Raw genomic sequence first — 22880 nt, forward strand, 5'->3', positions numbered from 1 at the left:
AAGTTTTTTGTTTAATTTTCTGACTAGCATGAAAGGATAGGGTTATTCTTCCCTCCTTTCATTTGACCTAATTTTTCTATTGAAATTATGAAATACCGAGAACAGGCAGTCATGTAATTTGTCTGCTATGTAAATCTGTGCTGTAACATGAGCTCCTCTCAAATACTTGAAAACTTGGAGAGCGGAAATGGACCTGTGAAGACGTGTTCCACACCTTCCTTCCTGGCCTCAGGCCACGCCGCTCTGATGTACTGGGTACAATGGATTGCTAGAAATATTTAACAAAAGCAGCCTATAATAGTATTTGATGGAAAGATAAGGGAGGATGTTGAAAAATGTATAAAAGCAAGTTCCTACACATGGATGAGGGTTATTCACCTGCCTGTCACCTATCTTCCTTACTGCATTTAAAAGACAAAAGGGGTTTAGTACAGCTCTTGGTATTGACATTTTCACAGAATAGTAAGAAAGTCTGAACTAGCACTTAAAGGCTCTCCAATTAAAAATAAAAATGCTTCATGAACTTCTTAAGAACTAGAGAAGAGGAATCCTCTACCTGTAGATTGAAATCTTTCACTAATCACAGTTTTCAGGAGCTTTTGAATCAGAGTTTAAAATATGTACTACTGAAATAATTTTTCATATCTGTTCTCTAACTAATGCCTCTCACTAGTTTAGGCTTGTCTTGATGTTTCCTGGCACATAAAGCAGAAGTAATTTGTGTCTTCCAAGTTCATTAACTTTTGTTATATTTTTAACAGCTGAATTATGCTTAAGTTGTGCTTTTAGATTTGAAGTTCCTGTTCTAAACTTCTTTACTTACTATTAATGTGTGGAAATTCTTATTTAGATTACTTGGTATTTAAATATGCAACCATGAAACAGCATGTCATGTCAGGAAATACATATTTAAAGTTGTGAACAGCACTTTTTCAGTGTTGGGTGGTTTTTTTTTTTTTTTTTTTTTTTTTTTTGTTTGTTTGTTTGTTTGTTTGTTTGCTTGTTGGTTTGGTTTGGTTTTTTTTGTTTTGGTTTGGTTTTTTTTGTTTGTTTTTATTTTTTTGTTTTGTTTTGTTTTGTTTTTGGTTTTTGTTGGTTTTTTTTTAATATTCTTCCTAAAACCAGAGGAAATAGTCACATGGCCTATTTGGAAAAGTTTTAAATACATTTCTGTAGCAGCAGCATTCTAGTACACAAGACTGAATTTGGGTTCTTGGATGACAGATTAGTTTGACATCAGTTTGCTTTGTTTTTAATAATAAATTATTTCTAATAATAATTAAACTTTAGAGGAAGTTCTTTTGTTTCTTTTCAACTTTGTGCTGAATTTTGTAACACTGCGTTTTCAGAGAGAATAAGTTGGAATAGCTGTGCTACAGTTGCTCATGCTTTCTTATGGATTATTTCAAGTTCTTAAAATGTGCTCATTTTGTCAATTCAGCTGAAACTTGGTAGCAGTGAGCCCAGGCAAGGAACAAATCCTGTTTCCTGAGAATTTTACACAATATGGATAAGCTATTAAAAACAAAACCCCACAAGAAGGGACAGACTGGGGGGAATGCTCCTTTTCAGGTAGCTGAGATTTTTGGCTGTGGTGAGGAATAGCTCCTAGCACTGCAATTTAAGGTGCTGAAAGCTTGGTATTTAAAAGGAAGGACCTCTTTGATTGCCAGGCTGCTTCAGTGAAACTGAGGGTTTTGCAGTTTCATTTTGTGAATGGGATAAGTTGAAGTTAAACTAACCAACTTCCAATATTTCATTGGCTTGGAGAATGAAGGCATTTAATCTGAGTGGAAACTTTTGCTGAATAGATGAATCTTATTATTCTGTTGGATTGAAGCATGTGCCATTTGTGTGATATTTAAGTCTTGATATATCTACTGAGGCTTGTAAAATGGTGTTGATATGTGTGCATAGGAAAGGATGGGAATAGAGTAGCAGATGAGGTTTCTGTCTCTTTCGCTGTTGAAGTTACTCAGTGAGGTGTCCTGTTTCTACTCAAAATTATTCCACGTTCCAATTTTGAAATGAATTCTCTTCCTGTAAGGAGTGGGAGGACAATGACTAATTTGTAACTGTAAAACGAAGCAATAAGGAATTAGTAAATGCCCAAATTAATATTTTCATGGGGTTTTTTCCCCCACTGTTGTTTATATATATTTAATTCTAGATTTATATTCTATTTTTTTTCCAAGGGATCTGTGCTTCATTCATTGAACAGGAATGACAACTTAGTAAAGGAAGCAGTCATTTAATACTTAGGTTCATATTCACTTTTCAGTCCTGCATCTCATTTAAAGTGATTCATTCAAACTGTTAGAAATGAGAAGTTGAAGTCATATGCTTGTCAGTTGTATGAACGTGCATATCTTTCTGTAAAACTTTTGTGTCTGAGTACTTGGCAGTATCTCTGTCAAATAAGGAAGCAGAATCATAGAATGATAGAAGGGTTTGGGTTGGAAGGAACCTTTAAAATCTTAGCCTTCCAACCCCCAGCCATGGGCAGGGACTCCTTTCACTAGACCAGGTTGCCCAAAGCCCCATCCAGCCTGGCCTTGAACATTTCCAGGGAAGAGGTATCCACAGCTTCTCTGGGCAAGCAGTGCCAGTGTCTCACCACCCTCACAGTAAAGAATTTCTTCCCCTATCTATTGTAAATCCACTCTCTTTCAATTTAAAGCCACTCCCCCTTGTCCTGTCCGTGCCCCTGTAAAAAGTCCCTCTCCAGCTGTCTTGTAGGCCCCCTTTAGATGCTGGAAGGCTGCTATGAGGTCACCTTGAAGCCTTCTCCAGGTGAATGTGGTGTCTTAAATAAAAATGTATCTGGTCCTTCATATTTAATCATAAGTTCTGATATTTTCAGCATCATCACAGTGACCTGGATATTCTGTACTCGACTGCAATAATGCTCAAATTATGTTGCCTCTTCAATTTTGGCACTTTTCTATTGGAATTTTCTATCAAAAAAATTTCCAGCTTTACTGTGTTGACTCTGTGTAAATGTTTTTAGATAATTGAGGTTGTCCAGAAGTTTCCAATTACGTATAGAACGAAACTTCCAAAAAGCAGCAGAAGCATTTTGCTCAAATTTTATTTGGTCTTCTGTTGAAAGCAGTGGAAGAAAATTTGACTAATATATTTTAAAATAATAGGTTATTCAAAGGAAATTTAGTAAGAAGACACACTATGTAATTATTATTCTAACAGAATTTCCTATCTAGAAAAGAGTTTATAGTAAGCGTAATTATTTAGAATTGTGAAAATTTAAAGCAGTTATTTTACAAAATGTTGACAGAATTCCTGAATTTTATTCAGACCTAAGTGATCGTGAATTATTATTAGTGTTGTAGGAGTTAGCATTGATTTTTATTCAGGCACTTCAGGCATTATCAAAGAGTAGTGTTGGTTCAAAATAGCAATTACCTGTAAGCAAGGCAGGCTGTTGGCAAGCCAGCTAGCTGCCTTTATCTGTAGTTTACATACGATAGAAAGTCCAAGAGAAATGATTGGTGTTTTCTTGCTGCCATTTGATATTAAAGTTGTCACTTCTTTGCTCCATATGATACGTACTGCATGTGTTCTACTACACTGAAGAGGAACTGTAAGACTGATATTTGAGGAGAATTTTCTAGTATCCTTTTGGTGAAAAGGCATATTTTAAGTAGTATTAGAAAGCTAATTTGATGCGTATAAAAGGCATATAAAAAGACCAACGTCTTATGGAAGTGTTTGTGTACATTTCTGTGAATTTATAGTCATAGTCTCTTCTGGCAGCTTGTGAGGTACACACTGCTCAGTTTTTTATCCATTGCATTTTAGCCTTTTGTTTTACTGGGTTTCGTAAGAGTTACTACGAAGGTAGCATGCTAGAAGTGACACTTCCTTCTCTATTTTGAAGTGGTGTTTGCAATTTGGTGAATGGCATTGGCCTGTGTAGGTAACACATCATGTATGACCTCTGTAACTCTGCCCCAGCAAAACACTCTTCCTGTGGCTTCATCTGAGACGTAGCAGATAAACATGTGGAGGATTTAAAATAATTGCTAACACGTGTCATGCAGGGATTTTTAAAACTTCTTTTATTAACATAAGTGAGAAGTGATTTTATTTTAATAATTTTATTTTCAACTTTGTGTTCCATCAGACAACCTAATTCAATAGAAACTTAATTCTGGAATAACTACTTAGCTCAAGAACAGCATATGATAATTCATAGTTTGTTTTTGGTAAATATTCTCTGTGGGTGAGAGCGAAGTGTTATTTTGAAATATCCTTGAGTTTTGCACTTTAACTTGCAAATATGAAGAAGTCGTGATGCAAGAACTTTATTCCTTTAGTATTATCACTTTTGTCCTTTTACTGTCTCTGGTAGCTACCTTGTAGCCTTATTTGGTAAAAGCTTTGTTTCTACTGTTCTTGTAGTAATTATGGTTTGTGCCTTGTCAGGCTTTGTTGGTTTGTGCTTTTTTTGCTGCCAGATGAAATATTATTTCCTTTATTAGACACATGAAAATTTCAGAGTTCTTGGACAACTTGGCTGAAAGAATGACTTTTTAAACTTTCTTCTACAGTAGTCAAAGAAGGTGGTCAGTCTGTCAGTGTATGTGTCTCAGGAAAAAAAAATTAAGAAAAGGACATCCACTGCTTTATCTGGTAATTTGAAATTTAATCTGTACAAATGATGACTGTGCTAGACATACTCATGCAGCAAGTCTGTAATAGCTGTAGCAAAATGAAGGCCAGGTATTTTTCCTCAGACAGTGAACTAAAATAGTAGTAGCTAAAATAATGACAAATAACAGTGGGACTATTATTGTAAATTATTCTTTGCCTTATGGAAGATACTAGGAAAAAGGTATTTCCTAGCCTGAAGAGCCAATACAAAATTATTTGAGAGGAGCAAAGATGATCATCAATTCAAAAGACATTTCTTTTTTTCCAATCTCCCTTTGTTCTATAAATAAATCTGAGCTGACAGCAGAATGAATGAATTTACTTACAGGCCAGGTAGTATAGTATAGGCTTTTCTACTCTGAAATACTAGTGCACTACAATTCTATCCTGTAAGGTCAGTGTACCATTCTATAGGCTGAGCAAAGCTCAGGGTTTTAATGCATTTTCAGTTATGGGCCTCCAGTGGTCGAATTACAAAAAAAAAAATATTGTATTTTAATGATTTTGTTGGTTTTAATATCCACATCTGTTAAAAAAAAATAATTTCTTTCCTCTATGTATTTATTGGAACTTGTCATCAACAGATAATTATGGTTTCTGCCGTGGAATTTACAGCATCTGTGAGCTCTTTCTTCATAATCTTAAAATAATTATTCAAAATTGACATCTTTACCTCAGATTCCAGTGGAGGCCAGATGCTAATTTATAGAAAAGAGATTGTTCAGTCAGATGACTTTAATGAGGTTGAACTTCTACAAGTCTGTTAGCAACTTGCTTCCACTCCCTTGCTCACCTTAAAGACTTCAGACCATCACCATGAAGCGAAAGTCCATCTGCTCCCAAAGTGCTCCCCAGACCATCTATTACAGAGAACAGTTTTGGATGTGCAGTCATAGGATAAACCACAAATGAAATGGTACAAAATCCACACCTGCAGCCATTCAAAAACACGTGGAGTATGTTTCCCTCAAAGTTAAAGCAGAACAGAACACAAAGCTAAAATGCATAGTGTTTTATTTTACTGTATATGGTTTTAATTTATAGAGATTAGTTTATGTACATCTGACTTGAAGTACTGTAAAAAGAAAACTAAGAGTGCATTTATTTGAATGATTACATTGTTGGATATTGTTGGTAAACAGGGAAGACCAGCTTCATAACATAAGCTGTAATACTGCCTTTCTGCAGTTAATGTGTCTGTTGCATCTCTTATTTATTGTTTGAATTGATTAATTTCAGTCTGTTATGTTAGATACTATAGATGTTGGTGCTAGAACATCTTCTGTCTAACCAGAGTTACACAGAAAGCCTGTTGTAACAAGGCAGAAAAGGGATTTTTTCATACTTGTACACATTTCAGTGCATAGGGTTGGGTACAACATTGTGGTGTGAAGCTTCTCAATGAGGTTGTACACAGCTAAGGGGAATTTGGTGCATGGTGAAGTTGCATGGAACTGGACATGACCAGGCAGAGCATTGATAGTGGTTTAGGTTTACACAGCTTATGCAATAATTTATACATCTGTTATGGTTATAATAACCACAATGAGTGGTGGAGTTGTGTGTTTTTTAATGAATTTCCGACTATACAACTATTCTCTGCAGAATAACCTTTATCCTTCCTGTTCACTACCAGTGACTCTTCTTTCTCAGAACACCAGGATTTGTCTCTAGCTTTTCACTGGTCTCCTATGACCTAGTTTATTACTCAAGCTCTGAACAATATCCATCCTATTCTCACATTGTGTCACTGCTGCAAGGTCAACTCCCTAGAAAACTTTCCAATTTCTTGTGATGTAGCCAGTGCCAGAAAAACATAGCCTATGTTTTTCTCGTTTAACTCTTCCATGAATGCCTGGATTATGAGCTGTTATTTGTATGCTAATGAATACCCACTTTAAAGAGTCTGTTCTTATTTTATTCTTCTTGTAGATGTTTTTACACCAAAATGAGAACTGTGGTAATGCTACAGTAATCAGAGACCAGTCTCCCGATGTTTGGAATTTTTTGTGATGACTACGGTTTCTGTGGCTTTTCTTTTTCTATTTTAAACATAGTTTTGTTATTGGAGGATGTCTTGTGGTATGGTGGGATGCAGTAGATCAGTGTTTATAGACCATTTGGATCTAAGTTTGAGGGTTCATCTGGCTCACCAAACCATACCGAGATACCTCAGTCAAGAGCATAGTTGTGAGTGGGTGATGAGATGCACCTGTATGGCAAGTTGGCCTGTGGATGTCCTTACAGGCCTGCTGGGCCATCCTGTATTCACTGACAGACCAGGAAACCTCAGATAACAGCACTCCTAACTTGTGTCGCTCAAGAAGGCACAAAAGGCTAGCTTTACAAATTCTGTGATCTTCAGAGCCTTTGCATAACAGAAGTATGCCCAGTGTTTCTCAAAACGTGGTGCTGTTTTGTCTGATGGTAACCAAGTAGTTAGATGTCTAGGAGGAGCTCTTTTCTCTGCCTTGTGCTGCTGGCTATGACTCCATGCCAGAGTCCAGTGTGTTTTTTGGAAATAGCCTAATAGGATAATAGGTGTCAGAGCAGAGAATCAGTTCACTGACTTCAGATTCTAATAGTGCATGAGCAATGACAGCCTAGTCATTATGGTCAAATTACTCTTTAATCCTGTTGTCCTTAAAGGGTAAGGCTGTTCAGCTGGCACCTGAAGGGAAGAGTATGGTCTGGAAGGATCCTGCAGCAGTAAAGATGCTTGCTGTTTGTTGTTACCTGTCCTTCTGTTGAATTCTTGTTCTGTTGAAAATGGGTGTGTTTTAACAATATTTACTCATACGTGTTAATGTTACACATGCTCAGGCACACAAAACGCTATACAGAAAGCTAAGTCTTAAAAACCCTGGGAACATAGGAAGGGTAGTTTTCATCTGGCACTGTGCACCTTGATGTCAGTATTCCTGCTTTGACAATGGCAACTAAGAAGTTATTTGGGTCTGCATAAATTGATACCTATAACGTTTTTATACTGCAGCACACTTCTTTTAAGCAAGATTCCTAATTTGTTACCCTCTCAAAGCCAGCTTTTCCTGGTTATTTTATTTCTGAGAAAAATAAATATTGATACAATAGAAATGCAAAGAAATGTATGGAGTAGCTTTTTTGTATGTGTTAGCATCATTATCAAAGGTCTGACCTTGGCCATTTGTTAGACATCAATTTCTGATAAACTGTAACTAGTGGGTTTTTGTTTTGCTTAGTATACTGAGTGTAAGCCTAACTGTTGTGCTCAGTATATCAGGGTGATGTCTAATAAAGTCAATAAATTTGCCACCTATGATCAGTGTAGGAGTGACTCAGATGACTCCTTAGCAGTTTGTCACCTTGCCTCCCAAAACAGTGTCTGAATCATCTCAGGTATTGACAATATTAGAAGCAGAGTTAGCAAAGATTGACTAAGCATCATGCCTGTTAGTAAGAATCCTCCTGTCGATCATTTTGCAACTACCATAATTTTTGCCGTACACTTTCTATATTGAGTAAGCGCAGCTTTAGGCCATTTTCCATGCCACAGCATACACTGCATTTTTCTGATAGTATTTGAATATTCTAAGACTGTTTTTCATCCATCCTGTTCTTTCCAGACTGTAACAATAAGAGTGTTATTGGCAGCAGTAGGTCAGAGGGTGATAATGTCAGGCACCTACACAACAGGCCTGTGTTGCATTTGGCACATCTGAGGATAGGTGGCCTGTCACATGAGTTTGAAAAGATCTGATACAGGACCAATGAGACTCCCATCCCACGGAGTCTCACAATGAGAGATGAATGAAATACCTGGGGACATGCTGGATGTCTCTTGGTTGACTGTGTACACATCTTCAAGTTGTCAATGTCCAAGTTTTCTTCCTGAGCTTTAAAGTAGTGAGTTTAAAACTGAGGAAGTCAGATGAGTAGTACAGTGAAATTATCTAGTGCATGTTCATTCTGGATTTCATGCTGGTCTTGATGGTCACTCAAGAATGTATATTTCTCTATAATATAGAGAAATATATCCTAATATACCCTTATCCTTTATGATCTGAACTTGCTGCCCAAATTTCAGTATTAGGATTTTCCATAGTTGACAGTGTCACCTCAATTAGCTCCAAAAACCATGCATGATCCAGACTGGAATGACACCACAAAGCTTGCTTATTTTGGCAGTAATTTGGTTTGCTTATCTGGTTAAATAACAGTATTTATGATCCTGTTCCCAAGTGGGGCTACATTACTTTTTTTAAACATCTCTTGGAAATAATAGTTTAAAAATATAAGGCAAATTCTAATGAAGTCAGTAACCATGTTAATTTGTAATAGCTGAGAGCCCAGTTAAGTAGCTGCGTATTTTTTTATCATACAATTAGGTTTGAGCTAGGTTCTTGTTCAAAATTTTTCATTGCAGTGTTGCAGATTTTACCTCTTTCCAGATGAAACATCTTGAGTGCTTTCAGTACCATGTTCATGTAACTAGGCTAGTCACAGGAGCAGAGCATCACTTCATTTTCAGTGGTGTTACAGAGGTGTTTCAGTGTTTTCAGAGGAGAAAGGATCATTCTTACATCTGGTGCTGGAGCTCTTGCTATCAGATCTATTTTTTAATTACTTTTTTTTGTTGCAATGGAATTTTTATATTAAAAGTTGTCAAAATACAAACATTAGGATAAATTCAGAAGTGAATGCAGAGGTATTACACTTTTAAGGCTGGTTAAAGAGTTTCTTTTCTCCCTTTGTGTCCCAAAGCACAAGTTTTTGATATCGAGCTTATCAGAATGCTACTAAATAAAAAATTTATTTTTTAACTTGCAATTTCTTTACATAACATCTCTGTAACATTGTAACCAGAAATCTAAAGAGAAGAGCGTCTAGGATGAATTAGTTAGGTAGTTGAGGTACCACAAGTTAAGAATAAAGGGGGAAAAAAAGTAGGGAAGAGTCTAAACCAGAGGGATAGCATCACTATTGTAGTTCATGCCTCTGCATTTTGTGAGTTACTCTAAGAGTTTCTGCAATTAGATAGTAGAAATAAGTTTAGAGCAATTGTGCAGATCCATATGTGACACTTCTGGGTTTCAACTTTTACCTAAAACTTGTGGTGTTTCAGAGCACTGTATCATAAGAATGTTGCATATGACAGTGTGAAAATTTGTGTTTGGTAGGTCTGTGTACGAGTGAGGCCCTGTGCTTTCTGTGTGCTTAGTAACAGGGTGGATGAAAGATGCCCAAACAGCTGGGGGGCATGTAGTAATGCTGGATAACTATAGTACTTGGAGACAAAATTAATCTGCTCTTTGTGATGCATCCAGTGGAAATACTGTAATCTAAATGAGCAGTTCAAGGTTTTCCTTGGCAAGCCAGTCGGTGTGATTGAATAGTGCTTACGCTTGAATTGTTGATAGCATGTGAGTAGAAAAGGCAAAGAGTGGTGAGGAAAACTCATATGTTCCCTGAGGTGTAAAAGAAAAGGAATTTGGAGAGTCTGATGAGGAACATTTCAAAACCCATCTTCATTTTCTCTAACACTGGTTACAGGAAGGGAGTTTCCTTCCATCCTGAGGGCTTGTTTGGGTAAGCATGGGCTATTTTTTAAGGATTAGGGGGATTTAGGTGCTTGGAATTTGTCTTGTTACACATTGTTTTGATTAAATGAAAACATTTGGACTTGACTAAATTAGTTTATCTGGAGCCGTTTGAGGTTGTTTTGAGTATTGAAAACAAATTAGATTATGTAATTACATGAACAAACTGTATTTATCAGTGGTTTCCTAGCTGCTTTGTTGATGATTTCATGCCCTGTACTAGTGTTTCCAACCCATAGCTGTGGCAGCTTTATTGGAATTCATCTTGCAAATGTTCTTTTTCTGTGCATTGAGACGTTCAGAGACTCCCTGTGAGGGCATCTTGATGCACCTTCTTTGCTTGGCTCATTTCAAACAGTGATTCCCAGCAAGCTTTGCCAGACTGGGAGGAGTTAAGGCTTTTGGATGTCAGAGGAATCAAAGCTTGCTATTACCAATTAAATGTCCAAGGATGGAAAGAATACTTAAAATGTTTGTATTTTCTTAAACTTGCCTCCACATTTCTAAAGGATGTGTGTTCATTTATAATAGAAAGTTCATAACAATAGCAATATTCACTCTGTTGACTGTTCCTTAAGAGACCATTGAGAGATTTAGTTTTAGTAGATCTCAGTGAGGAAATTGTTGCCTTTCCTAGATCCATTAATACTTCCTTTGCTTTGTTTGTAAGATACCCACATGTGAACTGAAATTTCTTCTCATTTTATGCCGACCTATCTTCACATTTTTATCAAGATCTGAGCTCGAGGGTTTCACTCCATAATGGATACTTTTATTTCTTATATTTTTTTCTTTTCAGAGGAAATGGTAATAGCCCAGTGAGAATCAGGCTTCAGTGTAACTTTTTTCTGAATGCCATTTGAGAACTGATGGGCAAACCCAACACCTTCAAATTGTCTCTCCCAAAAAGCATGGGTCTGTCTTTCGTCAGGAATGTCCTGTATGCATGTGGCAGTATTCTGCCATTCTGTTTAGGTTCTTTAGCCTCAATGACAAGATAAAACAAAGCAAAAGTCTTACAGGAGAGGTTGAACTGTTCAAACATACCCAGGCTTTGTCCTGTTTCTGTCTTGTGGTCCTTTCCCCAGGGCTCTTTGGTCTTTGATAAACAGGGATTCCCAGAGCCCTGACAAGGAAAACAAGTGGTTCCATCCTCTGCCTTCCTAAAGGCTTATGCTCCTCCAGCTCACTTTTCTCAGATGGTCTGTGTGTAATTCCGCTTCTGGTGAAGTTGTGTGCCTGTGATTTCCAGCTCCAGTGTCATAATCAAATGCAGCCACTTCTTGTGGCCATAAACTACCTGAGGAAATAATGCAAAAAGAGTGTGGGCTGCTTACACCTGTTTAAAATAATCAGAAATTTTATTTCAATGTGGTGTAGGTTTTTGTTGGGTTTTTTATTATTATTATTATTATTATTATTATTATTATTTTTTTTTTTTTTATTTCTATTTGGTCTTTTGTTTTGAGTTGTTTGTTGTTTTTTAAGTTCTCATAATATTTGCCATTTGAGATTGTTAAGTTTTCAGTTTACCAGTTTACATCCTATTTGCTTTTGCATGGCTGATTTCAACTTACAATTACATATTTCAAAATTCAGAATTTTTATTACAGAACTTTATACACTCAGGCAACACTCTTTTGGTGTCATTGGTTTACACTTATTTGCACAAATTATTTGGGTGGATATCCAAAGCAAACAGTTATAAGAAGGAACATGAACCAACTCTTTTCTGTTGGCATCTTCCTTCTCAGTATTTTTAGCACATACTTTTTGCTCAAAAACAAAGCTTTTCATGTGCCTATTCATTCATTACCTACCAGATTTCTGCAGGAGAGGAACACGTGAAGAGTGCCTGGTGGTGCAGAAATACCCACACAACTTGGCCTTCTAGATGTCAATTGCCTTATAGGAACAGTATCACAGAAGAAATTAATTTATTTGGGTGGAAATTTTGGATATACTTATGTTGTCTAAAAGGCAGATTTTGCATGTTACCTTGTTCCCTCAGCCGTGAGAGAGGGGGAAGAAAATCTATAAGGTAGACCTCTTGCACTCAAAGAATTCCACAGTGAAACTATTTTTGTTTGCCTTTGTTTCACTGTACTTCTTTCAAACACCAAACTCCTCCCCCCTTAATGCTATTTTGCAGTGTTTCATGGTATGATTTTACTTTCCAAGAAAACCACCTTGGTGTTCAGCCTTCAGGCACATCTTTAAAAGCACTAGAATTCTTTGTATGTTGTCTTTATTACAGTGCAGTCACTTGTTTGTGGCTGCTCAGGAAGAAATGGTACCAGATAGAGGGAGATGTCTGTCATGCTTTAGTTACTGCTATGGTCAACCCCCCTTCATTTTGCCCTGGAGTAATAGCAGTTCTGTAAGGATGTCTTTTATACACTCAGATCAAGTCCCAGCAAAGGTTGAGAACCAAAACATAAGGCTTGTCCTGTCATGGGTAGCCTTCCAAGGTTGATTAGGGCCATTAGCACAGTGCTACAGCTAGAAGTACTTTCAGTCAGTTTATATTAAATGTAAATATAAGATTAGACAAGAAAAATATTGAATGCACTTTTGCAGAGCGCATTGGAAAAACAATTCTGGCAGTTTGTATTGTGCATGGATCTATCTGGCAATGAGGCATTGGCATTCCAGGCTCTGTCCAGGCAGTGTGAGGGTGCTCTGTGATGAGCTGGGCTGAGTGTGCTGTTTCCTGGGCCGAGGGAATTACACAGCTGGGTTAGAACTCTTCGGGCTGCTGAGTGTTTTACTTTGTCTTCTTGCAGCACACAACACACAGGTTCCTTTTCCAACACTGGCCTTCTATGCTATTCATAATAGTAATAGCCTGTGGTTGTCCAGAGGTCACAGCAATTGGAATAATGAGCACTAGATTCTTAATTACCTTGGATTATCTACAGTTTGTCATTTTTATTGTAATTCCTTACAGACCAAGCAATACCAATCAAGCAAAATGCCATGATTACTGTAAAACTTCTTATTTGTTAAAGTCAGAATCTTATCTTCAATCTGACAAATGGATGCTGGACTCTGTTTCTCAATACTGTTTAATTCCTGACAAAAGTGGCCTTTGTTTGTCTTGAACAAAAACTTATGGTATTTTTCCTGTTGTTTTCACATCATTTAGTTCTTGAAAATTCTGACAGCTCACTTACATTGTGATTGATTATAGAGTCCCACATTATATTTTTGGAAAGTGCTGAACCATGCCTATTACTGCATGTACCTCTGAGTTGAGAGGTATTTTTCATTTGATGTTGACATTTTTCATGTTTTATCTGATAAGTTATATTCCTGTGAATGTGCAAGTGCTAGCTGGCACAGAAATAATTACTCGTCTTTTTATTGGAGTTACAAGGTTTTAATGCTTTGCAGTTTGTCTATGAAATAATTTCAGTAGAATCTCTTGATATTTTTATGATCTTCATGGGTGGATACAAATTAGTTTATTTTATCTGAGAAATAAATGTTAAGCAAAAATCTAGATCCTCTGCAAGAAATACTTTTCCAGAGAAAAACCAAGGCTTAAAGTCAAAATGGAAAATTTGTCCCCACTACTTTCTATTATTGGGTGAGGTTTTTTTCGCAGACTTCCAGGAACGGATAGGTATTTCCAGGATTTTCGGAAACAAGAGGCTGACAGATAAGAGCATCTGTACCAAAGTGTGAATAAGAGATGTAGCCAGACACCATATTAGTTTAGTGTCTTGCTTAATAGCATAATGAAATAAAATAGCTTGGATATCTAAGGGAAGAACTTTCCTCTGTGTGTTGTGGAGAGAAGATGCAAACAAGACAGAGGTTAGAGATCACAAGGAGGGTTGGGGAAGTGGTTCTACTACAAGGCAGTTAAAAGTGCATGTCACATGGATATGGATAGTCATTCTTCAGATGTCTGAATGAAGAATTAAGCTCTCCAGCCCTATTCCTTTCCTCTTCAACTTGTGTGTGATATGTGGCCAGATATTACTAAAGCTAAAGTCATTAACAAAATTTTTATTTCTGTTTTCATTTCAGTTATTTGCCACCTTCCATGCATGAATGGAGGCCAGTGTAGTTCTAGAGATAAATGCCAGTGCCCTCCTAATTACACTGGTAAACTCTGTCAGATTCCCGTGCAGACTGCCAATTCTCCAAAACTCTATCATCACCCGCAACAGGTGAACAAGGCTGTAGGATCACAAGTTATCCACTCTACTCATACTTTACCACTGACGATGTCCGGACAGCAAGGTGTAAAAGGTAACTTCTTTCTTGATAGATATTTTTAATTTGTTGGTTTTAACAAAATATTTCGGGTATTCAACCAGTAACAATAGTGCTACTTCTACATATATCAAATATTGACGGCACAACTTGAATCATGAGCTCACCAGAATGTCTGGAACATATTTTGCTCAATGACTGAAATAAGAAGCAACAGTGTTATTGAAAAGAGTTTGTAGGTAAATTTACTTTACTTTATGGTAGAATTTAATGCAAATTGCAGAGTCAAGGGATAATGCAGGGAAGTTCTTCCTGAAGTCTAGACCTGTTCAAAAAGACAATGATTTGGTTGAACAGAGTCCATAAATTGCAGTACACCTGGACAGAGAAATGCAAGTGATTCCATGGTTACTAGTGGAGGAAAGAGATTATGCTTTTCAACATGAAAAAAATTTCAATCTAATGTAAAACTGAAAATAGAAGCCATATTTATCTTACATGATTTCAGAGAGTCTTAGAAGTTAATTTTGTGGTGAACTTCTTAGTGTAGATAGGCCATTATATGATCCACTTAAATAGAACATTCCTTCCAGGTCAAATAACAATATAAAAAACAAACAAACAAAACCACACAAAAAAACCAAACCTCCCACAAAACCAAAAACAAACAACCTCCTCCCCAACCAAAAAAAAACCCACCAAAAAAAAGCCCCCTGAAAAACCGCCCACAACAACTCAAAAAAACCCCCAAAACCACAAACCACCCCCCCCCCAACAGGAAAACCAAACCAAAAAACTAGAGTTTTCCTACTGCTAATGCTGCAAACAAGACAGAGAATAAGAGAGAAGGAAACCTGTGATGTAAATCAAATTTTCCCAGTCAAAGAAAGTTCATTCAGCTTCAGATTACTGTTCCCTCTAATACTTTTGTTTTGAAGTGACTTTGAAGTGTTGAATTTATTTATGTGTCCTATGAGTCTATGTAGGATTTTATCTGGGTGAGATCTTGTCCATATAAAGTGACCCCTGAAACTCAGATTCTCAACATGTGACCTAATGTGAATTTTGTTGACTTATTTGAATTGCCAGATTGGTTTTTGGTCAAGGGTCATTTTAAAATTACCTCTCCAAGGTTGGTATCTCTGAATAAAAAGAAAATATATACAGAAAGATGAGAGGCCGTTACTGGCAAATAGTTTCTGAATAACTTTGCTAAAAGATATTTGTGATAAATACAATTTAAGGCAGTAATTCTGTATTCAGAGAGTGACATAGCTGTGAATGAACTGTTGATAGTATCCTGGAAATACAATGTTTTCTAAGTACTTTTGAATATCTCCTCCATCAGAAGAAGAAAATATAATTACCTAAACATTTAGCAGAGCATCAGTTTATTTCTCTGCCTATGAAATTCAGATGCCTATTCCAGATGAAATAATTTTAGACAGTATAGTGGACCACAACCCCCAAATTTTTAAGACAGAGTTATTCTTCACATTCTCTCCTAAAATGCACAGTAGGTTTCTCAGTGCTAAAGAGTCTGACCTCCTGAATATTTTTTTCCTGACCTTCAAATCCTCATAGGAATGATTAGCAGTCACAATGCCTTTTCTTTTCTTTATGTGTCCAAATGAGGATGTTGGATTGTTGAGAGACAAATATTTTATTTCTTTAAAGGAAAGAATAAAGCAATTCATCCTGAGATGGCTGGCAGAAATAAAAATGAGCACATCTAGGCAGTGATCCAAGACCTGGAGAGGATTGTGATAATAATACTGCATGGGAGAACCCAGCTTAATTTGATGTTTCCAGCATCTGAACATCTCTGGATGGATTGAGATACTAAAGCACAGAAATTAAGTGATTTCTTTTGAGGACTAATATAGTTTTTAGATTTAGCAGCTAGAGAAACTAGTTGAAGGGATCCATCCCTCTTCATACATAAAAATGTTGGGGTGAGTTTATTTCTTTTTACAGACAGACTAGGTGGTCTTATCTTGGCCTCCAAACCCAGTCTAACAGCCTGAAAAGGATCTCACTGCTTCTGCTTGTACCATGGAAGTGCTCCCCTGTGGGTTCACCTCTAGCAGACCTCGTGTAGCATACATTTTGCTTGTGGGTTGTTTTCAGTTTCAGGCAAGATCTTTACCCTGCCATCTTATTCCTGATGTTTCTGTCTGACTGTGTTGACAATTTTCATAAATTAAACAAAGCAGTCAGTGTAAGGATAAGTCAGTTTCTTTTAAGGAATTCCTATGTGAAACCAATTAATACTCATAATGTGCCTAGAGAAATGAAAATAATGTCAAAAACTAAAACCACTTTCTCCAAAATATTATAATTTTAAAGGAGCTCCAATAAATGAAATATGCCTCCTGAGGTGTGTAGCTGAAAATACCCAATCAAGTTCCAAAGAACAGTTCAAACTTCAGGAGACAAGGAGATAATACAGAAGACTTAACAATCCAGTGTGCATTATAGAGAAACCTCTGTCAAATGATATTTTTTGGTTCTTGATGTTTGGAAGAGGTGCTACCTCTGATGGATTGTCTGGCCTCAAGTAGCCTGTGAAGTTCTCACTGATGAGAGAGGCCCAGCCAGACCCAGGAAGTGCTAACTTAGTTATGCAGCTTACAAACTATACAGCTTGTTACACACCTCTCCTCTCTGCCTACCCCAATAATAATTTCATTTACTTTAAAGGGCATTTTGTGTTCCAGTGAAAAGAGATTTAAGGGTCACAAGCAGTTCTGTGCAGATTGCATTGACGGAGAGTCTCAGTCTACATACCCAGACTTAAAACTTACAACCATATTTAAAAACGGAAGTGTCTGAAAATCATTTCCTCCCCCTTTATCTGCCAAACCCTGAATTCAAAGTTCAGCAAAGGGAGGGGTGATTTTAGATGGTTGAGATGCTGGCAACTCTTGCCGAAGCGAACTTGAGACTTGGCAGGTATATAAAGGTGAAGGGATGAAATTTGAAGCTTTTTCTGTGTTCCAGAGAAAGATGATGGATCTGAAAAAGAAAATAAAGCTTATTATATATCCAAAAATAACCCAGTAGAGTAGGAATTCTGGAACTTTGAATGGGATTCTTATTACACAGTATGACCACAAATATTAATGTCATACCAGCCAATTTGGACATCCATGTTTATCTAGCAGTCTTTACAATCCTATAATATTGTTCTTTCCTCCATGAAGATTTTTGATTTTCTTGCTTTGTTAATGAGACTTTGTGTGTTCTATAAGCCTTCCCTCTAACCCCCAAATTTGGGCTTCATTTATATTTCAGTCACTTCATGGCACTCTGTAAAAATTCTGATGTACAAAAAAGAAATGTCTTAGAGGTGCCTAAGATATCTTCTTCACATATTTTATTACCAATTTCTCTTATGTGTTTTTCCTTCAATTATTTTAGTGAAGTTCCCTCCTAACATAGTGAATATCCATGTGAAACATCCCCCTGAAGCCTCAGTTCAGATCCATCAAGTGTCAAGGATTGACAGCACATCAACAGGACAAAAAGCGAAAGTACCTCAGCCAGTACATCCACAGGTCTCTTACCAAGGTCTTCCATACCAGAAGACCCAGAAAGGACATACAACTTACACAAATCAACAACCCATTCCTCATATGTTTCCTGTTTCAGTTAAAACTCAGCTTGGGCGCTGCTTTCAGGAGACTGTTGGGACACAGGTAAGAAATGTTTGCTAAGGCTTGTGAGACAGGTAGCTTTAAGGCTCTATTATAAAGGAGTGAAAAAAAAAATTTAGAAATCCAACAATTGCAGGGAAAGGACACATTTGACATTCTTTTCTGCAAGAAAATAATTTTGAGAATGTATCATTTTTATTAAGGAACATTTTTCTGAACCTCTTTCTCCTTTAAGCTAATGTCTTTATTTTCTGTAGACTTGGGTCCCTGACATTTTGGTTTCAGTTATTTTATCTATAGCTTTTTCTTCCTGTCATGGAAATACCTATTCAAGAATTTTAGCCTAAAATACAGTAAAACATATAATGTTTTGAATCTGTTGAAATGTGACCATTGAATGGGGTAGAAAAATCATGAAAGCCAGCTGAGTGTTCACTAGAACATTAAAACCTTAGTTCACTTAAAAATAGTATGTTCACATCATGTTTTTCATACGATTATTCAAAATTGTGTATTTTTCAATCCTGAAAGCACTTTAATAGCAACACATGTTTTTATATTGGCATATATGTTTGAATATATATATATAGAGAAAGATGGTAAGGATATGTGAAAAGATTGTTAAGGAGCCAGTAAAATCCTGTTATTTATTGCTTATTACCTTTCTAAAATTTGGCTTTTCAGATCATGTCTTTAAGGTGAATGCATACCTCAGACTGAAATAATGTGTGTGAGGTTTCAGGAAAAATCACTTGTTTTGGGAGGTAATGTTAGAGAATTACTATGTTGTATTTCAGACTAAAAAATACTTTATGACTCTATAATTGAAAATATGAATTTTAAGTTTATTACAAGGGTTGCTTTGGTTTTGGTCCTTCCAGTAATATGCACCTAAAGTTAGTCAAATTTCAAGTATCAAATACTATATGTGTTTCCAGTATATTTAACAAATGCTTGTTAGATGTTGGTAGCAAAATTATCCAAAGATGTCACTGGCACAGAGCATGCCTTCCCCTCAAAGGGACATCACCCATTGTTCCTGAGATGTAGGACTGGAGCAAAATGCCCTTTCCAAGTGTTTCTTCTGGCTGTTTCTTCCAGCTGTCAGTGAATTTTTAAAGGCTCTTAAGCTGTGCACAACTCTTGCCTTCCCCTCCCAAAAAAAGAGGGAAGAGACCTCACTCCCTTATTCACAGATGGGCAAGGATTTTGGAAAGGATCACTAATGGGGAACAGGCAGGAGCAGAAATTAGGATGCAGTCAGAAGCAGGTAGAAGGTGACAGTTTTCAGATCCTAAGGTACTGAATCCCCCCCTGCCATGGGCACAGTGTTGAACTTGAAATCAAAGTTCCTTAGTCTCAGTCATCTGCCATCTCTACCAAGTTGTCATGAGGATGCTTTAAAGTAATTCATTCTGAAAAATGGAATAAGTTAATTTTAAATGTCATCACACACCAAAAAAATTTTTAGAAGGTCAGAGTTAAGTTTGCATGTGGTTAAAGGCTAGACTTTACTAATTGTCAAATGATTGATTCAGGATCTACAGTGTTAATTTACAGTGGTGAGTTCTTTGTACTTGTCTGTTTCAAGCATAGTAAAACGTTTGGGTTTTTTTCAGCAAGTGTTGAAGCACACGGTCAAATGAAAGTTCATGGATTTTACATGAAAAAATGAAACAGAGCCTGTGTCAAACAGTGATTTCTCTCTATTTCCTAAGTATGAGAAATACAAAAAGCATGGCATCATAAGGTGCAATCCTAAAAATCTGGAAAAAAGTGTGATGGTTAATAGTTGTTTATTATTTTTTGATATTTCTCTTTGTACTCGTATATAAAGGAACACAAAATCAATTCCTTGGTCTTGTGCTTGGCAGTGGGTGCTGCCTATCTCCTTTTATAGGGGAAGAAAAGGGAAAATAAGCTTGGATTACCTTCATATCTGAATTGGAATCCTACTCACCAATTTTTATAACTTTTTTTTCAGTATTGCCCAGGAAAAATGTGTCTTTGCAGTGGTCTCAAGAAAGGGTAGGGCCTCCTAGTTCAGAATAGTGCATGCTCTCAGTTTTTACAGATTTCATTGATCAATGTCAATCTTGAAGAAGAACATAGTAAGGATTTCGGAGGCATTCTTACAGTGATGGTTCAATTTAGAATTGGAGTTATAGAATGGCGTTTTGTAGAGCATTCATTTAAGACCTTGCCATAAATATAGATCTGAGTGACTCATTCATCTTTCCAATTTGAATCTGAAATGTTACTGTTTTTCCTGCAGCTAGTCAATGCTTATTCTTTATTTTTATGTTAAATATGCCTTGAACTGGGAAAGACAACTGGGATTTTTTAACTGCTTAAAAGATCTACTGTAAAATAATTGGCTTTTCAGTTTCTTTCATATTTACTTTGCTATATCTGTGGATTCTTTCTATTCGTTCAGATGGAATACTGAAATGAGCTTTCCCTATTAGTAGCAATGTGTCGCAAGTCCTTTCTGGAGCTGATGATGGATAATTTTGGTACCCATACTTAGTTCAACAGTGTTTATACATTTTTTTGCAGGGTGGATTGTGTATTTGGCTTCAGAAATGTGTTCTTAAATATCCTGGGATCCTGTGATGACTTTACTGTCTGTAAAGCAGATTGGTGGAAGGATTTGTGTGTGGCCTCTTGTAGACAAGTCAACTAAGTTGATTAGGGATTTGCTGAACTTACTTTAGGTCCATGCTAAAAGCAAAGGATTAAAACTGTATCAGAATCTCTTTTGTGATTTTATCTGCATGTGTAACTTCTACTATTTTATGTTTCTCTCCATCCCTTGTTCTCTCCTTACCCTCCTTGAATTTCAGCTGCTTTTCAGTTACAGATCCTTTGATTTTAGTGCTCTGAGGTTTGTTTTGTAATCTTCTGTGGAATATTTTTCATCTCCCAGCACATTCTTCCTTGCCCCACCTTATTTAAATTCCCTTAATGTATCTCATTCAAAAACAGTAGGATACTCAGTTTCCAAGACAGACAGAGTGCGATTTTGCAGAAAATTTCCAAGCAAGTGCATGCTGTTAAAGTTAGCAACTGGAGCCACCTTGAACTGAAGGACATTATGGCACAGATAGTTGAAGAATCTGGTTGTATCATCAGGTCTGCAATCACTTTTCATTAATGACATAGGAATTCTTTCAGACCTTCTCTTCCCTTACCTGTCTGTAGTATCATAAGTGACTATAACCAAAGGCAGCAACCATGGGAACAAGATAGGAGTAAAAGGTGAATGAAAAGATGTCAGTCTACCAGCTCAGAAGGACAGGGAGAGTGAGAGGGGCAAGAGGAATGAAATTTCCTAGTTTTTAATGAGAATAGATAACTAAAGACAAAAATTTTTAGAAATACAAGTACACATGTATGTATGTGCTGTTTAATTGTGATTGTTTTCTGAAGTGTCCTCAGCACTGTGAAGTGGAAAGATAACTACAAAAGTAGCATTACAATTTGAATTTTTAGAAGGTGTTATAGGAAGAAAATAGTGTTTTGGATGGCTCTGTTTTGTTCTCAAGTCAATTCTGTTTTCCTGGCTGCCTCTCTTTTCTCTGAGTTGAACACTCAGCAATTATTTCTCCTCTGGGAGATGTTAATAGTGATTGCTCCAGGACAGCTTATCATGTTACATGTTAGCTCACAATGATACATCCCACACAAAACTCTTTCCTAGTACCACAAAGATTTTTGTAGGATATGTCATAAGCCATGTTAAGCTGCAGGCCAGAAACTTGCTGTTTACATAAAGATATAGGAAACAAACCTTTACCTAAACTTGCCTATTGTTACACAGAAAATGATGTAGTGGAAATAGGGATCTGAAGTTGGGAAACAGACATCATGGAAGCAGTAGGTCAAAATTCCCAATTAAGATGGAGAGCAGTAAATTTCTGGGGAGCACTCTGTAATGGGGCCTTCAAAAGCTGGAGAATGGGCGTAGTGTCCTGTAAAATATTTTACAGCTGTGTAGTCCTTTATTTCTGAAATCCAGGGAGTTGATCATCTTAGACCATTGATTCACTAAGTCCTATTTAAAAAGCAAGGAAATCAGGAAGATTCTGTTTCTCTTCTTTAATTCCTCCTCTTCAGATGATTTTAATTTTAATTCTAATAAAAATGCCTATATTATGACACAGGGTATCTTGGTGTTTCCCAGAATATTTCTACAGCATCAGTGGTGCACCTAGTAAAGATTGTGTTGGTGTTATTGGGTCCTGTTGATTTTGCATATAATTTCTTTGCATTTAAATCAAGAAAAGAATGCACTTGATGCACTTGCCTACTGTCTGTGAAAATCCATATAAAGATAATTGAGCACTACTTTTTTCACCCCTTAAGATCACTTTGAAGTGTTTACTAAGTATATTCATGGTTACTGCATTGCAGTATTATTGCTAAAAAATGGGGGTCTTTTCCTCAAGATTGTTAGGGTCTCTTCTTCACTTCAATGTAAAAAAGGAGGGTTTTTTTGCAAAACAGCAAGAAATTGGAGCAGCTGGTGTTGCAAAAAAAATTGTCTCAATCAGGTTCTTTCTGTCTAGAGTAATATGTAATGCTGTTCACTTCAGCAGTTATTTTTGGGTATTAGTTTTACTGAAAGACACTTCTGGTGATCTTAGCTTTTGTAGTTTAAAAAGAAAATAAAACCCCACTGTTATTCTACAGAGAGACAGATACTGAATTTGCTTACCTTGATGAAAGGAGCACAAGG

General features: G+C 36.6%; 1 protein-coding gene across 8 annotated transcripts in view; it reads left to right on the top strand.

Annotated features, from left to right (window-relative positions):
- The window catches only part of LTBP1 (latent transforming growth factor beta binding protein 1), a 182722-nt gene that overhangs the window by 63671 nt on the left and 96171 nt on the right, over nt 1-22880 (top strand). For 7 of the 8 annotated variants that reach the window (XM_083858430.1, XM_083858429.1, XM_083858425.1 and 4 more), the window contains 2 exons: nt 14292-14516; nt 17904-18181. In XM_083858430.1, the coding sequence (XP_083714556.1) occupies nt 14292-14516; nt 17904-18181 (503 nt within the window). The remainder of the gene's footprint in view (nt 1-14291; nt 14517-17903; nt 18182-22880) is intronic. The other variant, XM_083858427.1, reaches the window with a different exon arrangement.

The sequence above is a fragment of the Zosterops lateralis genome, assembly GCF_965231275.1.
Source record: "Zosterops lateralis genome assembly, chromosome: 3".
NCBI lineage: Eukaryota > Metazoa > Chordata > Aves > Passeriformes > Zosteropidae > Zosterops > Zosterops lateralis.